At 31.8% G+C, this 18,997-nt stretch overlaps 4 protein-coding genes across 4 annotated transcripts; 2 read left to right on the top strand and 2 right to left on the bottom strand.

The window, feature by feature from the left end:
* Positions 1-737: 737 nt before the first annotated feature.
* Positions 738-4,743, bottom strand: LOC129911609 (UPF0415 protein C7orf25 homolog). The gene is made up of 5 exons (XM_055989459.1): positions 4,531-4,743; positions 4,247-4,436; positions 4,058-4,194; positions 975-1,556; positions 738-908 (listed from the first exon to the last, which is right to left on the bottom strand). Exons 1-5 carry the CDS (start codon positions 4,681-4,683, stop codon positions 831-833), a joined length of 1,140 nt encoding a protein of 379 aa, XP_055845434.1. The 5' UTR covers positions 4,684-4,743; the 3' UTR covers positions 738-830.
* Positions 4,744-6,356: 1,613 nt separating this feature from the next.
* LOC129909854 (RNA-binding protein pno1) lies at positions 6,357-7,316 on the top strand. Its single transcript, XM_055986973.1, has 2 exons — positions 6,357-6,675; positions 6,741-7,316. The coding sequence occupies exons 1-2, from the start codon at positions 6,473-6,475 to the stop codon at positions 7,246-7,248; spliced, it is 711 nt and encodes a 236-aa protein (XP_055842948.1). The 5' UTR covers positions 6,357-6,472; the 3' UTR covers positions 7,249-7,316.
* A 3,077-nt stretch (positions 7,317-10,393) lies between these two features.
* Positions 10,394-11,815, bottom strand: LOC129911981 (syntaxin-16). The gene is made up of 3 exons (XM_055990023.1): positions 11,613-11,815; positions 11,378-11,511; positions 10,394-11,310 (listed from the first exon to the last, which is right to left on the bottom strand). The coding sequence occupies exons 1-3, from the start codon at positions 11,694-11,696 to the stop codon at positions 10,491-10,493; spliced, it is 1,038 nt and encodes a 345-aa protein (XP_055845998.1). The 5' UTR covers positions 11,697-11,815; the 3' UTR covers positions 10,394-10,490.
* A 1,612-nt stretch (positions 11,816-13,427) lies between these two features.
* On the top strand, positions 13,428-17,009 carry LOC129911425 (protein RFT1 homolog). The gene is made up of 6 exons (XM_055989228.1): positions 13,428-13,674; positions 13,792-14,006; positions 14,079-14,559; positions 15,848-16,111; positions 16,166-16,669; positions 16,749-17,009. The coding sequence occupies exons 1-6, from the start codon at positions 13,615-13,617 to the stop codon at positions 16,890-16,892; spliced, it is 1,668 nt and encodes a 555-aa protein (XP_055845203.1). The 5' UTR covers positions 13,428-13,614; the 3' UTR covers positions 16,893-17,009.
* The last annotated feature ends 1,988 nt before the right edge of the window (positions 17,010-18,997 follow it).

Raw genomic sequence — 18,997 nt, 5'->3', positions numbered from 1 at the left:
GCCTAGTTATGTTGCTGAAGCGAAAATTTTCATACAAAATTAGCACAACAAAATTGTAAACGAAAATTTGTATGGATAATCGTATCTTTGATAGAATACTTGGAGAGTTTTAAATCATTTTTCACTCACATATAAGTGTTCGGGTCATTTTTCTTGCTCCAAAAGAGTTTTTTTTTTACTTTGGAAACATAAAAAACTTTCGTTTCGCTTCAGTAGCGTACTAGACTTAAAGATCGAAGGAAAATTTCACACTACTTTTTGTATGAAAAGATCAGTCACTGGGGCGTATACTCAACTTTTTTCTTTAAAAAGCAAATCTGCTATCCAATTAATCAAAACATTTGGTTTGTGATCTGGTGCAATGCAGCCCAACTCAAGACAACACAGTTTTGTAGACCCCGACTCAGATACCCCGATTTAATCCCCAGCCCGACTCACGACAACTTGACTCGGGAAGGCGTATTTTTTTGGGGTTTAATTTTTTCAAGAATTATGACGGATTTTGTTATTGGTTTGGTTGGTGGTTAAAGTGTGTTTATTTGATTCTTGAGGAGAGTGAAGAGTAGGTAATATAATGTGTGAGGACGATTTGGTTAATTTTGTTGACTGGAATAACTGTGTGAGTCGGGGTGTACAAAATCGTGTTGTCTTCAGTCGAGTTATACCCTTCCCATTTGCACCTATAACCAACCTGTATTAGGGTTAATTAATTTTAAGAAAAACTAAAAAAAAATATTACTAAATCAACTTTTACAAAAAAAAAAAAATATATTTTTATTATTTTCTTAGCAAATTCAACAAAATTATTTATTTATTTATTTACACTTAAACTATAAACGCTGAGCAGTTGTTTCTTTTGATTCAGTTAACGCTCTCGCCTGATGAATAAAAACAGGAACATTAATACCCTGCAAAACAAAAATAAGCTCAATAAAGAAATTAAACATATATTTATATTCAAAAAACAAACTAACCTGCATTTTAGCTGATCGTATGAAACCCTTATTCGATGTTACAGTTAATGCCTTCATTGTTATTCCAAAAGCAAAAATCTTTAAACTTCTTGGATTTATTTTTCCACCCACATTTATCACAGATATTTCATTTGGAATTTCTTCAACATCTTTATGGATTTCAACACGTTCCATTAAGGCATCGGCTCGTTGTTTCTCCATATCACCAGCCAATAAATTGACAATGTCTTGAAATGATTGAAATGCAGTTTCACAACAAATTAATCGTTTCCCTTCGAAGATTTTATCTAGAACTGGCTTTAGTGGGGATTCTCTTTCTCTTTTTGCTTGTTCGGTCAGTATGGGCTCTTTAAAACTCCAATTGGTGCTTCCGTTTGTCAAGGAACTGATATAAGCTAGCATGGTTGTTATGTCTAAATTCAATGTACTAACATTGGCAAAGTCTGTACCGTCTTCATCATCAATGACAGCGGCGGTATCGGCAGTTAATGGTTGATTAGTTATGGACAGAGCTTCAACACCGATCTCTTTCATGTCCTCGAGGATCTCATTCTCGATGTCATGACTAAAGTAGAAAACTACCTAGAAGGTCAACACTAGTACATTTAAAATGGTACAAAAAATATATTTTGTTTTTGTATTGCTGGATTATTTTTTTATATTATTAATAAAAATCAATAAAATATATAAATAAAAAAATATTGTTACTCTCATTAAACTTGGCAAAAAAAATCAAGGATCAAAAGAGTCTATACAAAAAATTGGGTGAATAGGTGTTTTTTTCGCGGAAAAGAGGGAGCGGTTGAAGGTCAACAAAGAAGTGAAAAAATGTTTGTGATACGTTATCATAATATAACACATGCTTTTGAGTTATTTTTTAATGCTAAATCTAATGAAAATAAACAAAGCCAATACAATTGCTCTAAGAAAAGTTATTGAGCGATTAAACGCAAGGGTTTTTGTTTTTTGACTTCAACAGGTAAAATATAACCGAATCAAACCCATGAGAAAACCATGATACACTGATGAATTCGGTATGAAGCTTTTATACAAAGCAGAGACAAAGAATCCATAAGGAGTTGAGTTATGTTTAAGAAAGGTGTCATAAAAGGTTTAATAAATTTTCTTAATTTTTTAAACCTTGTGAAGGATTCTACAAAATTATATTGAGTGAAAGGGTGCTTTTTTTTTAAGAATTGATGAAATTAAGAATTATTACCACAAATACTAGGGCACAAAATGGTATCCCAATGAAAATTTGTAAAAATATTTCATTTACATCTACATCGGCAGATTTATAGAATACTCAATTATGACCTCAATATTTTCGAGACGATTTTACTATCGAACAAATACCATGTATGTTTCGACTAAGAGGGGAGCTGCTAAATCAAAATTTTATTCCGCATCGTGAAGGGCTACTGATCATTTGCGATATGTTGAACACATCAGAACGAGAGGAGATTTATCAATTTGTCGGAAGGTGCCCGGTCTTAGGGGAAACATGAAGACATACATTTGAATTTAGAATGAATTTATAGGCCTACTAAATGAAATGGACGTACCAAAGATGTTCAAAGTTTGTAAAATAGCTCTTAGTTATAGAAACTAAATACTACTATAAGAATATTTCTAGTTAATAGCTGTAACTTAATTTTCTTAAATTGTCAGTATTTTTAAATGTTGTCAATCAAGCAGACAGCAATGCCATGCTCGAATGATTTTAAAATAATTGTGTAATAATTGTAAACCAAAGCAAAAATCAGTTGTATTAAAGGTAACCTTACGAAATCTACTAAAAATGTTGTCTTTGCCATGGGAATTATGAATAAAATAGGTCTATACATTTTTTTCATGTGAAATGGTGTTTTTAAGGTGTAGAGAAAATAATTGGAAAAATTAAGCAATTATGTTACTTTTGAGATTGGAAGCAAGCATCTAAAGTGTCTAAATGAATATCATGTTTGAAAGGGTGTTATTTTTTTTTTTTTTTAGTAAAAAAAAATTGATGGGCCACCCTAATAAAATTTGGGAAAAACGTTGCGTTTGGGATAGGAATTAAGAATAAAGAATTTTCATTAAAAAAATTGGGTGAAAGAGTGTTTATTTATTTATTTAATTAAGTAACTAATCTACGAATTTGCATTCAACAGATTTTGAAAAAAAGTAACAATTATTTAATAAATACATGCAAGGAATAAGAAATTTAATTAAAAATAAATTAGCTAAGCAAAGTTAATAGGCGACTCTTAAATAAGCTCCTAGACATAGATATATCCAAATTTGAATAATACTGGTTAAATAAGCTACAACTTGCAGAAATCGATTTACGCTGTCCGTAAAGCGTATGATGAGAATCAATTGCCAGAAACGGTCTGGGTCTTAAGGAAATAGAAGGAGCATACAGTACAGATGGATGCAGTTCAGCAAACTCTCACAATAAATTGCTGAAGTCAGAATATCTCGAATAAACTCGAATCTCGAATACAAAATTATACTTTACATTTTTCTTTTCATATCTTTGATATTTTGAATTATTATAATGATGATACCCTTCTACCCTTCTTGTAGTGACCTCTTCAAATAGTATATATATGAAAAACTTTAATGCAGGCTCCAGGTCAAATCCTTCTACATTATTTTCATTTCGAAGAGCAAAGCAAGAGCCAGTAAAATCTGTAATTCGTCCCAAAAATCCAATGATTCATGTATAACGTATAAACGTTCAACTTTTTATCGAAACAATAAGTGAAACAGCCCTTCGCTCAAATTTTTTTTATAGATTCTTAATCCTTGGTTCATATTCCAAAAGCAAACTTTTTGCCAAGTTTCATGAGTGTAACAATTTTTTTTAAATTACTATTTGGCCTTAGGTACCACGAATTCCATTCGTACATCGGGAATTTTCTACGATTCCCGAAAAATCAATCACAAAATCCGATAGTAGTGACGATTTGTATGATATTTCCAAACGGATTTCATGATTGTTTTTTCCGATTTCCGATACGTATGGAATTCATAATAAGGCCGATTATACCTGTTCTATACTGATTAAAAAAATTTCTTTTTCGAATTTCACATACCTTGGGTTTGCGAAACATACAAAGGTTTTGATCGGCCGCATATACAAACTCCTCAGCTTGATCGAGAATGCTCTTTGCTCCATAGCTAGCTCGACCAGCTGCAGCATCTGTTAACGACTTTGAGTTCCTTGCGATTGCTTCAATGATTTGTTTGTATGAATTGTATAAATAATTATGTTGAATTAATACCTTTTATCCATTTAAGTCCATTGTCACAAACAATGTCAACCCTCAATGGATTGTTGCGTTCTTCCACAGGAAACCCACAATCAATATGAACAACATCTTTCTGAAGCTCAAGGATTTTTACCAGAAATTGGTAATGAGTCAAATTGCTGCACATAACATGATTCAATTTTATCGAGTTTGTTGAAACAACCTGATGGATAAAATGAGTTTGCAAATGTCTTTGTTTATTTCTATCAAATTATTAGAAGAGAAGAAATTACCAGATGTACAAACCCCAATCATACCTTTTGTAAAAATTTGATTTCCTGGTTGATTTTACGTTGAATTTTTTGCGCACCTGGGATGGACTTGAAATTATCTAGTTGTTCTATTAAATTTTGACCTAGGGTAATCTTTTCTTCGGCTAAATTTTGAATATTTTCTTCACATATCTCCATTATACAAGACTTGAATTAAAGTACGAATACAAAATACAAAAAAAAAAACTTGTAAACTTGTTCGTAGGTTTATGTTTTTGCTTTGTTTTTGACAAATCTGTCAAACAGCGTTGCCAATTTAGTTTAATTGAAAAATTGACTTTTAGCACTTTTTAATAGTTTTGCGGGTATGTGCTTTTTTAAGTTGTTGCTTGTATTTGATATTTTTTATTTGCGTGTTACACAGTGTCGTGAATCACGAATCATACACATTTTTTTCATATTTGGATTGGATACTTGGAGATTTGAAGAAATGCAATTAAAAAGTTTAAGTGACCTCAACTCCATATGCATTTCACCCAGGTATCCCAACTAGCACAACAGCTTCTGTAAATTGAAATCTCGCAGGTTCTACCTTTTATACAGCTTGTATTGAGCTTGCTTCAGAATTTGAGTGCTTATAGAAGTTCGGACTTGTTTAACAACTTCTAATAAGTTGTTTAAATACTATTAATGAAACTTAAACGAAGAAAGCTTGTTTTTCTTATAAGCCTGTTTAATGAATTTATAGAAGCTTTACAGAAATTACTAAGTTTTGTATTCGATTTTTGGTTTTGATATTAAATAATCTAGCTCGGACACTTTTTGGTTTTGACATTGAATAATTTACTTCGGAAATTTTTTTGCTATTTGAACTGATTAATTTTTTGATTTCATTAAAGGCTTGGCCACACCGGAGGGTATGCGGTATAGCGGTAACGATATTTGTACTAAAAAAATTCCACACCTGAACGTTGATGTGTCAGTTTGGAATTTTTTTCATACAAGTACACCCTCACCGCTACCCGTACCGCTACCGCATACCCTCCAGTGTGGCCAAGCCTTAAAGGCTTGGCCACACCGGAGGGTATGCGGTATAGCGGTAACGATATTTGTACTTAAAAAAATTCCACACCTGAACGTTGATGTGTCAGTTTGGAATTTTTTTCATACAAGTACCCTCACCGCTACCCGTACCGCTACCGCATACCCTCCAGTGTGGCCAAGCCTTAATGAATATACTAGGATGGCCGAATGGGTAAGAGTGGTGGACTACCACCAAGCAGATACGAAGTTCGATTCCTGGGTGTGGCAAACAAATTATATACTTTTAAAATTATTATTAATAGATATACTAAAAACTAATGGAATAATATATATAATATCAGATCAAAAGATAAAATTCATGATTTAAAAACAGTTAAAAAAAAATTCTTTTTTGTTTGTATTAAAGAGCTATACAAGCTCTTCCGAAGTTATCTGTCAAATCTCAAAGCTTCTGTAGAGCTTCGGTAAAGCTTCGTTTAAGATCCTTATAGAGGATCAAACTTGTATAACGTTCTCCTTTTTCCATGCCCAACAACCTTACTAAAGTTTAAAAGAAGCTAAAATGTAGCTTTTGTAATACCTTAACCGAAGCTGAAATGTTAGTTGGGATGACAGTGGGCTCATCACCCAACATTCATTTACCCGTACCGCTACTGCATATAGCATATATTTTCGATATGGTCAAGACATAATTTTGTAGTTAAAAAAAATAAAGTGGCTACACTCCCTTAACTTAAAAGTACTACAAATCATTCTGATTACACCTTTAAAACTGAACGAATAACAAACTTAACGAATAATATTTTGACATTTGTCAAAATGACAGATGACACTTCTTTCAAGGCACATGGCTGCGTAGCACTGTTTTGTTTTTCTATAACGCAGTAAATAAAAACATAAAATTTTCCAACAAAATCACTCTAAATTCAATAAAATATACACAATGGAAGCTGAAAATATTAAAGCCGATGTCTTTCTGCCCGAAAAGGAAACAAAAAAAGCTAAAAAACGCTCCGCCAACGATGAAACCGATCTCATGCAAATCGATGAGGCAACAGGCATCGAAGGTGTTGTCAAATCTCACACAGTGCCCCGAGCTAAACGAACTAAAAATGAAATTCGTAAAATTGGTGTACCACCTCACAGGTTACTTGAATTGTTTTCTTCGAAATTCAATTAATTTTTTATAAATTAAAAAAAATTAATTTCAGATTTTCATCCCTGAAAGAACATTGGATGAAAATATTTACACCCGTCGTAGAACACATGAAACTACAAATACGTTTCAATACAAAAGCCCGTCAAGTTGAACTGCGAATAAGTCCCGAAACACCCGACATTTCTAATTTACAAAAAGGTGCTGACTTTGTCAAAGCCTTCCTCTGTGGCTTCGAAGTCGACGATGCACTTGCACTGTTGCGTCTTGAAGATTTATTCGTCGAAAGTTTCGAAGTTAAAGATGTCAAGACATTAAAAGGTGATCACATGAGTCGCGCAATTGGTCGTCTAGCCGGAAAAGGTGGACGGACAAAGTTTACAATTGAAAATGTAACCAAAACCCGTATCGTTCTGGCTGATAGCAAAATTCACGTCCTAGGAAGCTACCAAAACATTCAATTAGCTCGTCGAGCTATTTGTAATTTGATTCTTGGTTCACCTCCAAACAAAGTTTATGGCAATCTTAGATCGGTGGCAAGTCGTCTAGCAGAAAGGATGTAAGCATTTTTTTTTTTTGTATTGATGATTTTTATTGAAAGTTTGAATAAATATGAATTTTGGAATATATTTGAATTAGTAGAAAATTACTTTCTTGGAGACTACCTATATGAGTTCTTTAAATAAATAATAGATAAAGAATATTTTCTTATATTCATATAAATGTTAATTTAATAAACGTTTTCGAGAATTCTTCTCATCTTCAGGTTTAAATCAAATTAAAAAATATTAGTGCAAAATTTTAAACGATTTACTAAAATTACTAAAGTCATTTAGTAAGTTACTAAGTTAAAAATCAGCCTGATTCTTGACATAGTAACTTACTAAAATGGCTTTAGCAATTTATTTAATCGTTTAAAATTTTGCGCCATTATTTAAAATTTGAACAAAAATCAAGTATTTATACATTTATTTCTTAAACTTATGGCGTTTTCGATTGGCAGTCCGGAAGCGTCCGGAATCATTCTGAAAAAGTTTTATTCACACAAAACTATCAGTTTTGTGCGAATAAAACGCTTTCAGAATGATTCCGGACGCTTCCGGACTGCCAATCGAAAACGCCATTAAAAAATTAAAGTAATTTAAAAAAATATCAAATAACAATGTATGAATTTTGGTTTAATTTGGTTTTAATAAAAAATAAAATCAATGAATAAATGCTTTTTAGAATGTTGTCTTGTATCGAATTCCTTTTAAAAAAAATCGAATTAAAATCGATCACAATGCGTTTTACGTGTCGTAAACAATGTGCCGAGCATGTTTTACTGAACAAAAAATCTATTTTAAATCGATTTTTTTTTTTTAGAGGAATTTGACATCAAATACAGTGCTGCTAAAAATTCCGAATTTAGAACTAGGAATATGCTCAGTCATTTTTCAAAGATACATTAGTTGCTGAGGTCCATACATTTTGAATTGTGTTCAAGTCGGATAATTGTTACTGCTATTCTAAGCCAGGAGTATTGTCTGCCCAAAATACTGATAAACAAGCTTTACAAAAATTCTAGGCCCATATTACGGTTGTCAAATATCAATTGATAGATAAACGATAAACTTATCAATTAATATACATTTTGGTATTACGGTTGCAAGTTGATAAATTTTTCTCTATTGTGAACATTGATTAAAAAACAATTATGAATATGCGCTGTTTTGTTTCGAATTTTCATTTCATATTAATTTATTCAGTCGTTTTTTTTACTTGCGGATTGTTATTCGAAAAAACAATTTAAGTAATTTGTTTAATTAGGTTTGTTTTATTTGTGAACAAATATTTACTTGATTTAGAGCCAATTTATTGAGCATCCATTAAATATTAGATTTTGTCGTTTTCGTTAAAAGCGTTATTAAACTATTTACGCCATTAAGGAGATTCCATTAAATATTCATTTTATTCACTCTTCCTTAGTTAAATTCTTTGTTGTCAATGAAAACTTTAAATTTAAAACTCTGTTAAAAAAATCCCAAGGATTTTTTATTTATTTTAAAAATAGATCTGTCAGAATCTAATAATTTTTTAAATAAAAGAGATTTGATTTTTGTTTTCTTGTTTAAAATGATGAAGAAGCGCGTATAATAGAATATAAGTAGATACTTTTAAGAGTGATATATACATATGTGCATCAGTTCGCTAAAATTAAATATGCGTTACATGCTATCCGAAAGTAAAACAACGAGTTAAGTATTGTTCTAGTAGATGTGACAATTGACAATGGCCCACATAACGTTAGCTGTAGCATACAAAAGGGATACACCCACAAAATCGGCAATAGAAATTCGTATTGATACAAATGCGTAAAAGCCTTATTTAATGAGTAGTTGACCATTTCACATCATAAATTTTAAACAAATGTTAGGCCTATGAAATTAAATTAGTCTTGAGCTTTATCTACTCCACACCCGTTCAAATAATTCCAAACCAACGATGGTTTGGTTTAACAAAATTAAGCCATCGTTTGGGTTCAAGCGAATTTTCTTCATCCTCATCACATAAATTCAATAAATATTCCATTATCCATATTTCATGCTTTTTGAAATGATTGATATCTTAATTGACTCACAAATTTTCAAATAAATAATGAAACAATAAATAAAATGACAGTTAAAGCTAATGGAGAGTGAATAAATAGATATCCTCTTTTTAACTCTCATTAACTTTAAATATCCTTCTTAAAAGGTCGAATAATTTGGTGTCTTACTTTAAATTGAATGCTCTGTTAGTTAAAAATTAAACGAATTTAGTTTTTAAATTTAAAATTCCCTTTTTTAATGGTGATTTAAGTTTAATGGAGGCTCAATAAATTGACCCTTAGGGCTAGAATAGTTGAAGGGTCCAGGGGAAAAACAGCATAAGTCCATTCCAACTCTTTTCGAGAAAACACATTTTAAAATTTTGTTCTCCATACAAATTAGTACTTAAAGCACAAATTTTATTTATTTTTTCAGCAAAGCTTAAATTTGTTTTATAAAAGTAAGGATCCCATTAAATAGTGCTCAGTAAACACTACAAGACCTCATCATTAGTTTATTTTTGTCAAAAAGTGTACATATGCCGTTTTTCCCCTGGACCATTCAGTTGGCAACAGAAATCATCTACAACTACGAATGCTTCTTTAGAAAGTCGGAAATTCAGTAAAAAACTGCAGACAACGATTAGCGGACAATGAGTTGAAATTAAAATACCACTCACATATCTTCTCTCAAGACCAATGGATTTGAAGTATCCCGTGTTTTTCTTCCTATATTGGCTTCCTCAAATCGAATTTCTTCATCATTTTCGTCCATTCCAAAAAATTATTCTATCGATATCGACGACATTATTCACTGACACTATTTTTTATTGCAATATAGTTTTTTCCACAAAACCTATTTTATTTGAAGTCCAACAACGACGTTTTTTAGTAAAAAAAATATGAGAAAAATCTATCGGGAAGAAATATGCAATTGATGAAAAATTTGATACATAGGAACATTTTTGGCATCCATAATATCAGGTTTATCAAACTATTCACAATAGATCTCAAATTTACAGCAAGGATACAGTTGACCAAAAATTTTGATAGTCGATTACGGTAATACCGATTCATTCCTTTTGATAAATATCATGTTGATATTTGACAACCATAATAGGGGCCATGGCAATCTGAAAGGATGTAAGCATTTTTTCTTTGTGTTTATGATTTTTATTGAAAGTTTAAATAAATATGAATTTTGGAATATAATAAGTAACAAGAGCGACACTTTAATTAGAATTTTGTAAAAATAAGTAAAATCAACATAAAGAGAGTTATTCCCGCCAATAGCATAATGCAACACATTTTGCGATTCTTTCTTTGGTACATCTCAGCTCGATGTAGTTGTTTCAAGCCTTCGGAAACTCTTGTTTGTGTCTGTTCGACATTATAGTCAATTCGATCCAGTACAGTGCCTTGTTCCTGAACCATATGTGAGAGATCCTTAAAGATATCATTCAAATCAAAAATGGATTTGACGATTTTTGAAACTTCTTGCTCTCGGTGTTCGGCTAGTTTGGAGTTTTCCTCTTCGAAAAGCAGCAACTGCTGTTGAGTCATTCGATTTGCAACTGGTCTTTGGAAATGTTCATCAATTTGATCATCGGTTTCTTCATAAAATGCCGTTGCATTAGACGATGTTGAAGCAGGCTGAAGGAAGTTGTCGAAAGTTTCGACAAAATTACTTTGGCTCTTGGTATCCAAATCGATAGTAGTGAAGTCAGGTGTTTCGAAATACTTTTGTGATCGTTCTTCTCGTGAATTCAACTGCCTAACATAGCCACTTTGGCTATTACGAAATTTGAAAGTGAGTTCCTGCAAGGACAAGAGAAGGTAAGTAACGACATTTGATGTCAATCGTTGCTCTGTCCTATTGCCAACACCCAGACTCGATCGAATACACTGGATGTGTCTGTGGGTTGATGTGATAAGTTTGGAAATCTCTTGGGAGAGTATTTCGATTTGTTGTTCTTCCTCGCAATTCTCATCGAATGCAGGACGGAGGAGATGTCTGGCATGGAGTGAACCGAGTTCATCTAATTTAGGTTTGATTCTTCAAATAAAAGCAAATATAAATAATATTATGATAGTTCAAAGTAAATGGAAATAGTTTAGTTTACTTTGACATGGAATATTGTGCCTCTTCGAGTTTGTCTACCCAAATTGGTGGAGATCCATATTCATCACGCATTTCCATTCCTTCTTCGGCATCATGCAATGATCTTTTAAGTAGTTTTTCTGCATCACTTCCACGCTAAATAAATTTAAGAAAAAAAAAAAACTCTTTTAACAGCTGGACATGAATCAACAGATCGATAATTTTGTAATTCTTTTTTTTTTATTTCTTTGGCCTACCCTATCGTCGGAATATAAATTTCGATTTTTTGATGCATTATTACGCATTATAACAAATACTTCTGTTAGATTTCTTGACGTCATTTTTGGAATATTAAACAATTGTTATTGAATTTGTTTATATTTTTTTTATAATTTATTGGAACAAAACTTGTTTGTAAAGTATTTTTTTAAGGATTCGGCGAAGAAAATACTAAAAGCTAATACAAATGTCAAAAAAAAAGTTATCTTGTAATTGAGCTTTCAATAGCACTGCCAGTCTTAAATTTCTGAGCAAAAATTGAAATAGAAAAAGTTCATTGTGAATTGGTCATAAACTAGTTTTAAGGTCTGACCACACAGAAAGGGTATGAGTTTGCGGTACGTGTAGCGGTATGTTTTATTTTAAAAAATTATCATCCCCTTGCCCACAGTACACATTACACATTGTCATGTTTTGACAATTTGGAGACCAATATCAGTTCGGAATATATTACCTTATTATGTGTACTGTGCCCTTGCCTACACCTGACTGGTAAGGCGATTGAAAAATCAACGTGTAGCCAGGCACAATAGCTATAAGAAGAGCCCTGTTCCATTGGGAGGTGGCAAAGTACTACTAGTAGTTTACTAGCGATTTTCAATGGAACGCACTTTCAACGAATTCAATACAAATCGTATCTACTCGGGAAGAAGAGAAACATCTACTAGTAGTAAACTACCACCTCCAATGGAACAGGGCTAAAGCCTGGTACGCTGCTCGCGCTAAATTTTAGCCGAGATAAAATTCCCATACAAGTTATCGATAACTTGTATGGGATCCATTTTATCTCGGCTAAAAATGTTCGATAATTTGTATGGGAGCTAAAATTTAGCGCGAGCAGCGTACCAGGCTTAATATGAAAATTATTGAAACAAGTGTATGGAAAAATTAATAAATGGTCTGACAAAACGAAATGACATATTTTGTAATGGAAATACTTCTTTGGGAAGTTATTTTTCTCATTTTTGCTTATAGCCTGTTTTGAGATAATTTCGAAAAATAAATCAAAAAGTATTTTAATTGCAAATTATTTTGACAGCTCCTATATGCTATTTTGTATTTTCTTTATCATGTCCCGAACATATCCCAGACTTATCTCGGATATGTCTCGGACGTCATGTGCTTTGTACCCTTGACTTTTCTTATAAGAGGAACTGTTCAAAGTAATAGAAGTATTGCCCTACAAACAATTTTGCTTCTATAAAGCTTTATAGAAGAAACGGTAGCATCTATAAAGCTTTATAGAAGCAAAATTGTTAGTTGGATGCAGTGAACGTATTTAAAAATGCATGAAATTAATCAATTTCAAGAACTTCTTCAATATTTGGTTGAAAAACAGTAATTTTTAATTACTGCTGAACATCTACGGAGCATTGACACGACTAGCTTTCGACAGCGCCCGAGTGGAATCTGTTGAAACACCTCTTGAACTATCTTCTACATACTGCCGAGCATTTGATAGTTTTCGCTCTGATTTGTGAAATTATATCTATTGAAAACATGCTATTAAGCATATTAGAGACACAACAACATTTTTTCAACTGTAGCGAATTATGAGACGGTCATTATAAGTATCCCGCATTACTTCACATGCATGGTGAATGTAAAAGCTGATTATAGAGCCCAAATGAAATAAAAAATCGCAAATTGCACTCCCAATTGGTAAATGAAAAACAAGATAATTTCTATTGTGAATAGAAAATGCCTTGTCACATTTTATTCCTCCTGAATGCGTCCATTACACCTCAAAAGCTATTTTTATTTTTGTTTTTGTTTACAAAAATCAGCTGTTAAACTGTCACAAAAAACGGATGACGTGTTGACAAAAAATTTATTTTTCCCCAAAATTTAATTCACTCATATTTCTGAGTATTGATTTCGATACTACGTCTCTCATAAGATAACTAAAAGATGATAAAAGTTTCCTAGATAATAAAAAAAAAAACAATAGTTTCGGGGCCATCTCCAATCAACCCAATCATGACTAGAAACGTGTTGCAAAGTAGTTTACTCAATGCCGGATTTAGTATCATATTCCAAGTGAGTATATTTTGCACACATGAATTTATTGTTTGTAAACAAATCAAAAATATAAGAAATGAAATTTAAAAAATTCACTATGCCTATTATATAAGTTCTATTGTTCATACTATAAAGATTCTTTGCCGTTTTGTCACATTCGGAATCAATGCCTTTATTGTTCGCAATGTCGGCCGAGATGTGCTTGGCGTCATGAATGTGCGACTCTTGTTGCTCGAGAGTACACTTCTATTTTTGTCCCGTGAAGCTATTAATCGTGCCGCATTGAGTGCCACCTCACAACAAAAAGACAAATGCTCTTGGCCACAATTAATAAATCAAATGTGGTTGACGTAAGTATTTTTTTATAATTATTGTTATTATCTTTATACTATCTCTAAGGATTTTGTTTTATCCTTGAACAGAGTACCCACCTGTATTGCCCTATGCATTCCTTGTACGTACATTTGGCTAGATATTCTATCGCCAGTTGATGATCATCTCAAAAGTCAGTATAAATTCGCCTGCTACTCTGTCGCACTATCTTGTGTGATTGAATTGTGTGCGGAGGCGCCAGTCTTCCTAACGCAGGTTTTCTGCTTTGTTAAATTGAAGATTTTCCTCAACACTTTGCACATTATGGTGCGATCGGTGATTTTTATTTGGATAGTTTTAAACGATCAGAGTATTGCGATCAATGCTTTTGCAATTGCACAGTTAGCTAGTGCCATTGTGATATTCATTGGACATTATGCATTTTTTTATTTTTACATAAAAAGGTTTAATGAGCACAAATTGGCTAAGATTAATCATGGCCAAAAGGAAGATGAAGATCTTTTCAAGAGTATGGATGACTTTCCATTTAAAGGTCTCAATGAATTGTTACCATTTAGAATGGAAAATAAGGTAAGATTTTATTTTGAATCAGTTTTAATCTGAATGAAAACTCCCGGGGAAGTTTATTTGAGAGACAGTCTCCCAATTGAAGAAATCCAAGAATATCATTCTTTTTCTGTTTAAATTTTGTTTACTTGTCGTTAATAATGATGTAAAAGCGAAAAGAAGTGCAAAATTTCCCTAATTTTTTGCTTGTGATACAGATATCATCTATGGATGGGCTCACAGCTGAAACGTGCCCAGTCAAAATAAAATACACGACTGGGTGGCACGTACTTTTATGTTGGTAAAAAAAAATTATATTAGGGAAGAGCCGACATTTAGGGCAAAATTTTGTTAAATGAAAAAAAAAATGTTTATCTGACTTTTTTTTGCAAAAAATAAAAATGCAATTTTATTGTAATCCCTTTGAATATAACGTCTTCAAAGTTTAATCAAAATCGTTAGAGCCGTTTTCGAGTTATTTGGTATAACTTGAAAAACTTGTACACTTTCTAAGCGAGGTATAAAAAAACAAACTTTTTGTGACTTGGTTTACTTCAGAGAGTCCCGGAAGTCCGTCTGTCTGTCAGTCTATCTGTCTGTATACGAAGCTATAGCCTAAACGGATAGACCGATAATTCAAATGTAAGTTTTAAGTCAAGGTCTATCTTTTAATGAAAATATTTTTTTTGAAAATCATTATTAACGGTACCCTCCATAGAACCGTTTTTTTTTTTAATCCGATTTTGTCCGAAACTACTAAATAGATTTCAATGAAAATTTTGTAAAAAAGCATTTATATAATTGTAATATACGCCAAAAACAAAGTTTTGAAAAAAAAAATAATTTTTGGATTTAAAAAAAAATTTGAAATTTGACACTGAATATTGATTGGTAATTTCTTCAAAATGGCATCTAAATTTTGTTTAAATTTCTTTTTTCAAAAAATGATTTATAAAAAAATTGTTTTTTTTTTAAAAACGGCTCTGACGATTTTGAAATTTTTTTCTAAAAATGCTTCTTAAAAAATGAAATTGCATACCTACTCGTTTTGGAGCTCATTTTGATTTCAGATGTTGTTTTGCCATTTGAAAAACGATTTTTTTGTTGTTTTTTATTTCAAACAAATTTTCTAATATAAATAATACTCTTATAAAAATTTTAGCAACTTGAATCCTAAGAGCAAGTTCATGTGACTCAATTTGCATTTTATTTTGATTTTGAGCCCTTCTCCCGAACGCGTTTCCCCGGGAGTTTTCATTCAGAATAGGGCTGAATATCTTTTTTTTAAGGTTCATCTAAATGAAAATTTCAGGAATCATATTTCAATCCTAAACTTCAAATTCTGACTTTGAGCTTCATAAAACAGGGAGTTTTAAAACAGATTTTAACAGAAGGAGAGAAGTATGTTATGTCGATGAGTCCGGTACTCTCATTCAGTGAACAAGCTACGTATGATGTGGTAAACAATCTGGGAAGCCTGGCAGCTAGATTCATCTTCCGACCCATAGAAGAAAGTAGTTATTTTTATTTTACCCAAACACTATCAAGAGACGTTCAACTGGAGAAACAAAATATAGTAAGATTTTTATTTTTTCAAATTTTCAAATAATATGACTTTTCTCTATTCAAGGAAAAAGTTCACGAAGCTGGAAATGTTTTGAAAACACTTTGTATTGGTGTAACATCGATTGGTTTATTAGCTTTTACATTCGGACAAAGCTATTCCCATACATTGCTGCTTATTTATGGTGGAGCGGATTTTGTTGCAGGTGGTTTGCCAGAGAATCTACTCAAGTGGCACTGTCTGGCTATATGCCTAATGGCTGTTAATGGTATCACTGAGGGTTACATGTTTGCAACGAACACAAGTAAAGACATCGACAAGTACAACTATCTTATGGCCATATTTTCAATTAGCTTCCTCATTTTGTCTTATATTCTGACGAGCATATTTGGACCAGTTGGATTTATTTTTGCAAATTGCATTAATATGTTTTGCAGGATTTGCTATAGCACAAAATATATATTCCGCCAATATCGGCCATTGGGTATGAATCCACTGCTTGGTATTATTCCAGGAAATTTGTTTGCCTTATCATTGATTACAACTGGATTGATTGCTAAATATTCAATGGTAAGTGCTTCGGATGATGAGTGATTATATATTTTATTTTTTTAATATTTTTAAATTATTATTTCTTTTCTTTTTACAGATAACAATGAATTCATTTCTTGTTCACATTGGTATAGGATTTGTTGGAGTCATGGTATGCCTTTGTAGTTGGGGAATAGAAAATTTGGATTTACTCAAACTGGCTTGGAAGAAAGGAAGACAATTAAAAATGAAGAAAACTTAGATAATTTGTTTTTCTGTATGTGATCAATTAGAAAAAATGTTACGAACAGACATTGACGGGCGATTTAAGTAACGAAAACGAAAAATTTTATTTAAATTAAATTATAGTATTAAAATATTTGTTTGCATTGTTCATTTTTGTTCTTTTTTAATTGACAAGACATGTGTACATTACACTTGTTATTCTGAATTTCAAAAGTTCTTCAAAAAACAGAAATTGAAAATAACTGAAAAAGGGGAGTGATCGCTGATATTTCGAATACAATTTTAGATGTTTTATGCTTTGGAATCAAACTATTATTGTAAATGGTTCTCAAATTGAAAATTAAAAAAAAAAAAACAAAACTAATGGTTTTTGGAAAAAAAACCTAATTTACAAAAACGATAATTGGCCAGATCCGGCAGTATATTTGGTTTGGAAATTTGTAAGTAAAACATTTCATGTTTTCACCGTATTCAAGAGTGGGACAGCAGACCCAATAAAGAATCAAAGGAAAAAAATCGATTTAAAAAATAACTTAATTGAACGATTTTTTCAGGGGTACCTATAATAATGTTCCATCCATTTAGATCAGAAGTTCAACATTTTTTTTTTAATTGGACTGAGTTCAATTTTTGATTTTTTTTATTAAAAAAAATAAATGTGAGCTATCGTGAATAAAAATATGTAGGTATTTGAGTTTTTTGAGAAAAACTAAGTTTGGAGTTTTAATGGAATTATTTAAAATATTACTTTTGCAAAGTACCTAATTAAAATCGTTTGAGCCAATTTCAAGAAAATTTAAATATCTCGAAAATCTTTTATTGAAGGTAAAGCCTAGTACGCAGCTGAAGCGAATTGAAAAATGTTGAAGTCTCCAAAATCAACAGCGAACATATGAAGAAAAAATACCATGAGATATTATAACAAAGTAAAAATAATAAAAGTACAAATCAAAAAATTCAAGAAAAAATATCAGAAAATAAGTTTTAAAGTAAAAACAAATTTAATTTCGTTCAAGATTTCGTTAACGAATTTTGTATGTATTCGCCTCAGCTGCGTACTAGGCTTAAGCAACGAACCAAGAATTTTTTTTTTTAAATCTGTACCAAATTTGAAAAATTAAAATCGTTTAACCATTTATACTGGCAGACGACGGACGGCATCATAAAAATCACTTTTTTGGACTTCTCCGTCATCGTTAGATATACCCTTTTCACACCGAAACAAAATCTAGTACTCTTTTCACACCGAATCAAAATCTAGATTTCGAGTAAAAACCTCCGAATTTCATCGAGATCTATTATATTTCCCATACATTTTCAGTTTTCAGAATCAAATTCATAATCTAGATAACGACGATATCTCCTTAAAAAACTAATTGGTTATGTTAGTAGAGATAGAGACAAACTTAAAACACACTTGTATAACAGTTTTACACGTCACCTAGTGAAAACGAGGATGTCCTTTTTCAATTGCAAACAGCTCAAATCTTACGTTTGTTGAGGAGATTTTGACGAAATCTAGATTATAAACAAGATTATGAAATCTTTTCGATTCTTTAAAATGAGTGAATTGAATTTAAATATATCCATTCTTCTATTGAAAATCTATCTCATAATCTCACGATTCTGCCTGAAAAACGTAGTAAAAATGTCAAAAAGTAAAAAAAAGTGTATGGGAAATTTGACACTTCTTTTCAAAAAGTAAATCTTCATACTCCAACGGCGTAAAAAAAACTAAGAATATCACATCAGAAAGATATACGGTGGCGGTAGTCATTGTTTGATTAGAAATTCAAAAAGGGATCTCAACGTTCAGGTGCTGAATTTTTTTGATACAAATACCCGTACCGCTATCACACACCTTTCCACTATGGTCAAGTCTTACGCCTGGTACGCTGTTCGCGCTAAATTTTAGCCGAAATAAAATTTTTAATTCCCATACAAGATATCGATAATTTGTATGGGATACATTAGCCCTGTTCCATTGGAGGTGGTAGTTTACTACTAGTAGATGTTTTGGTTAATCTAGTACTATCATCTACTCATGCTCTTCGTCCCCAGTAGATACGATTTGTATTGAATTCGTTGAAAGTGCGTTCCATTGAAAATCGCTAGTAAACT

Source organism: Episyrphus balteatus, chromosome 2 (genome assembly GCF_945859705.1).
Source record: "Episyrphus balteatus chromosome 2, idEpiBalt1.1, whole genome shotgun sequence".
Taxonomy (NCBI): Eukaryota; Metazoa; Arthropoda; class Insecta; order Diptera; family Syrphidae; genus Episyrphus; species Episyrphus balteatus.
The sequence above is the reverse complement of the archived record's forward strand: the minus strand, read 5'-3'. Positions and strand labels throughout refer to the sequence as shown.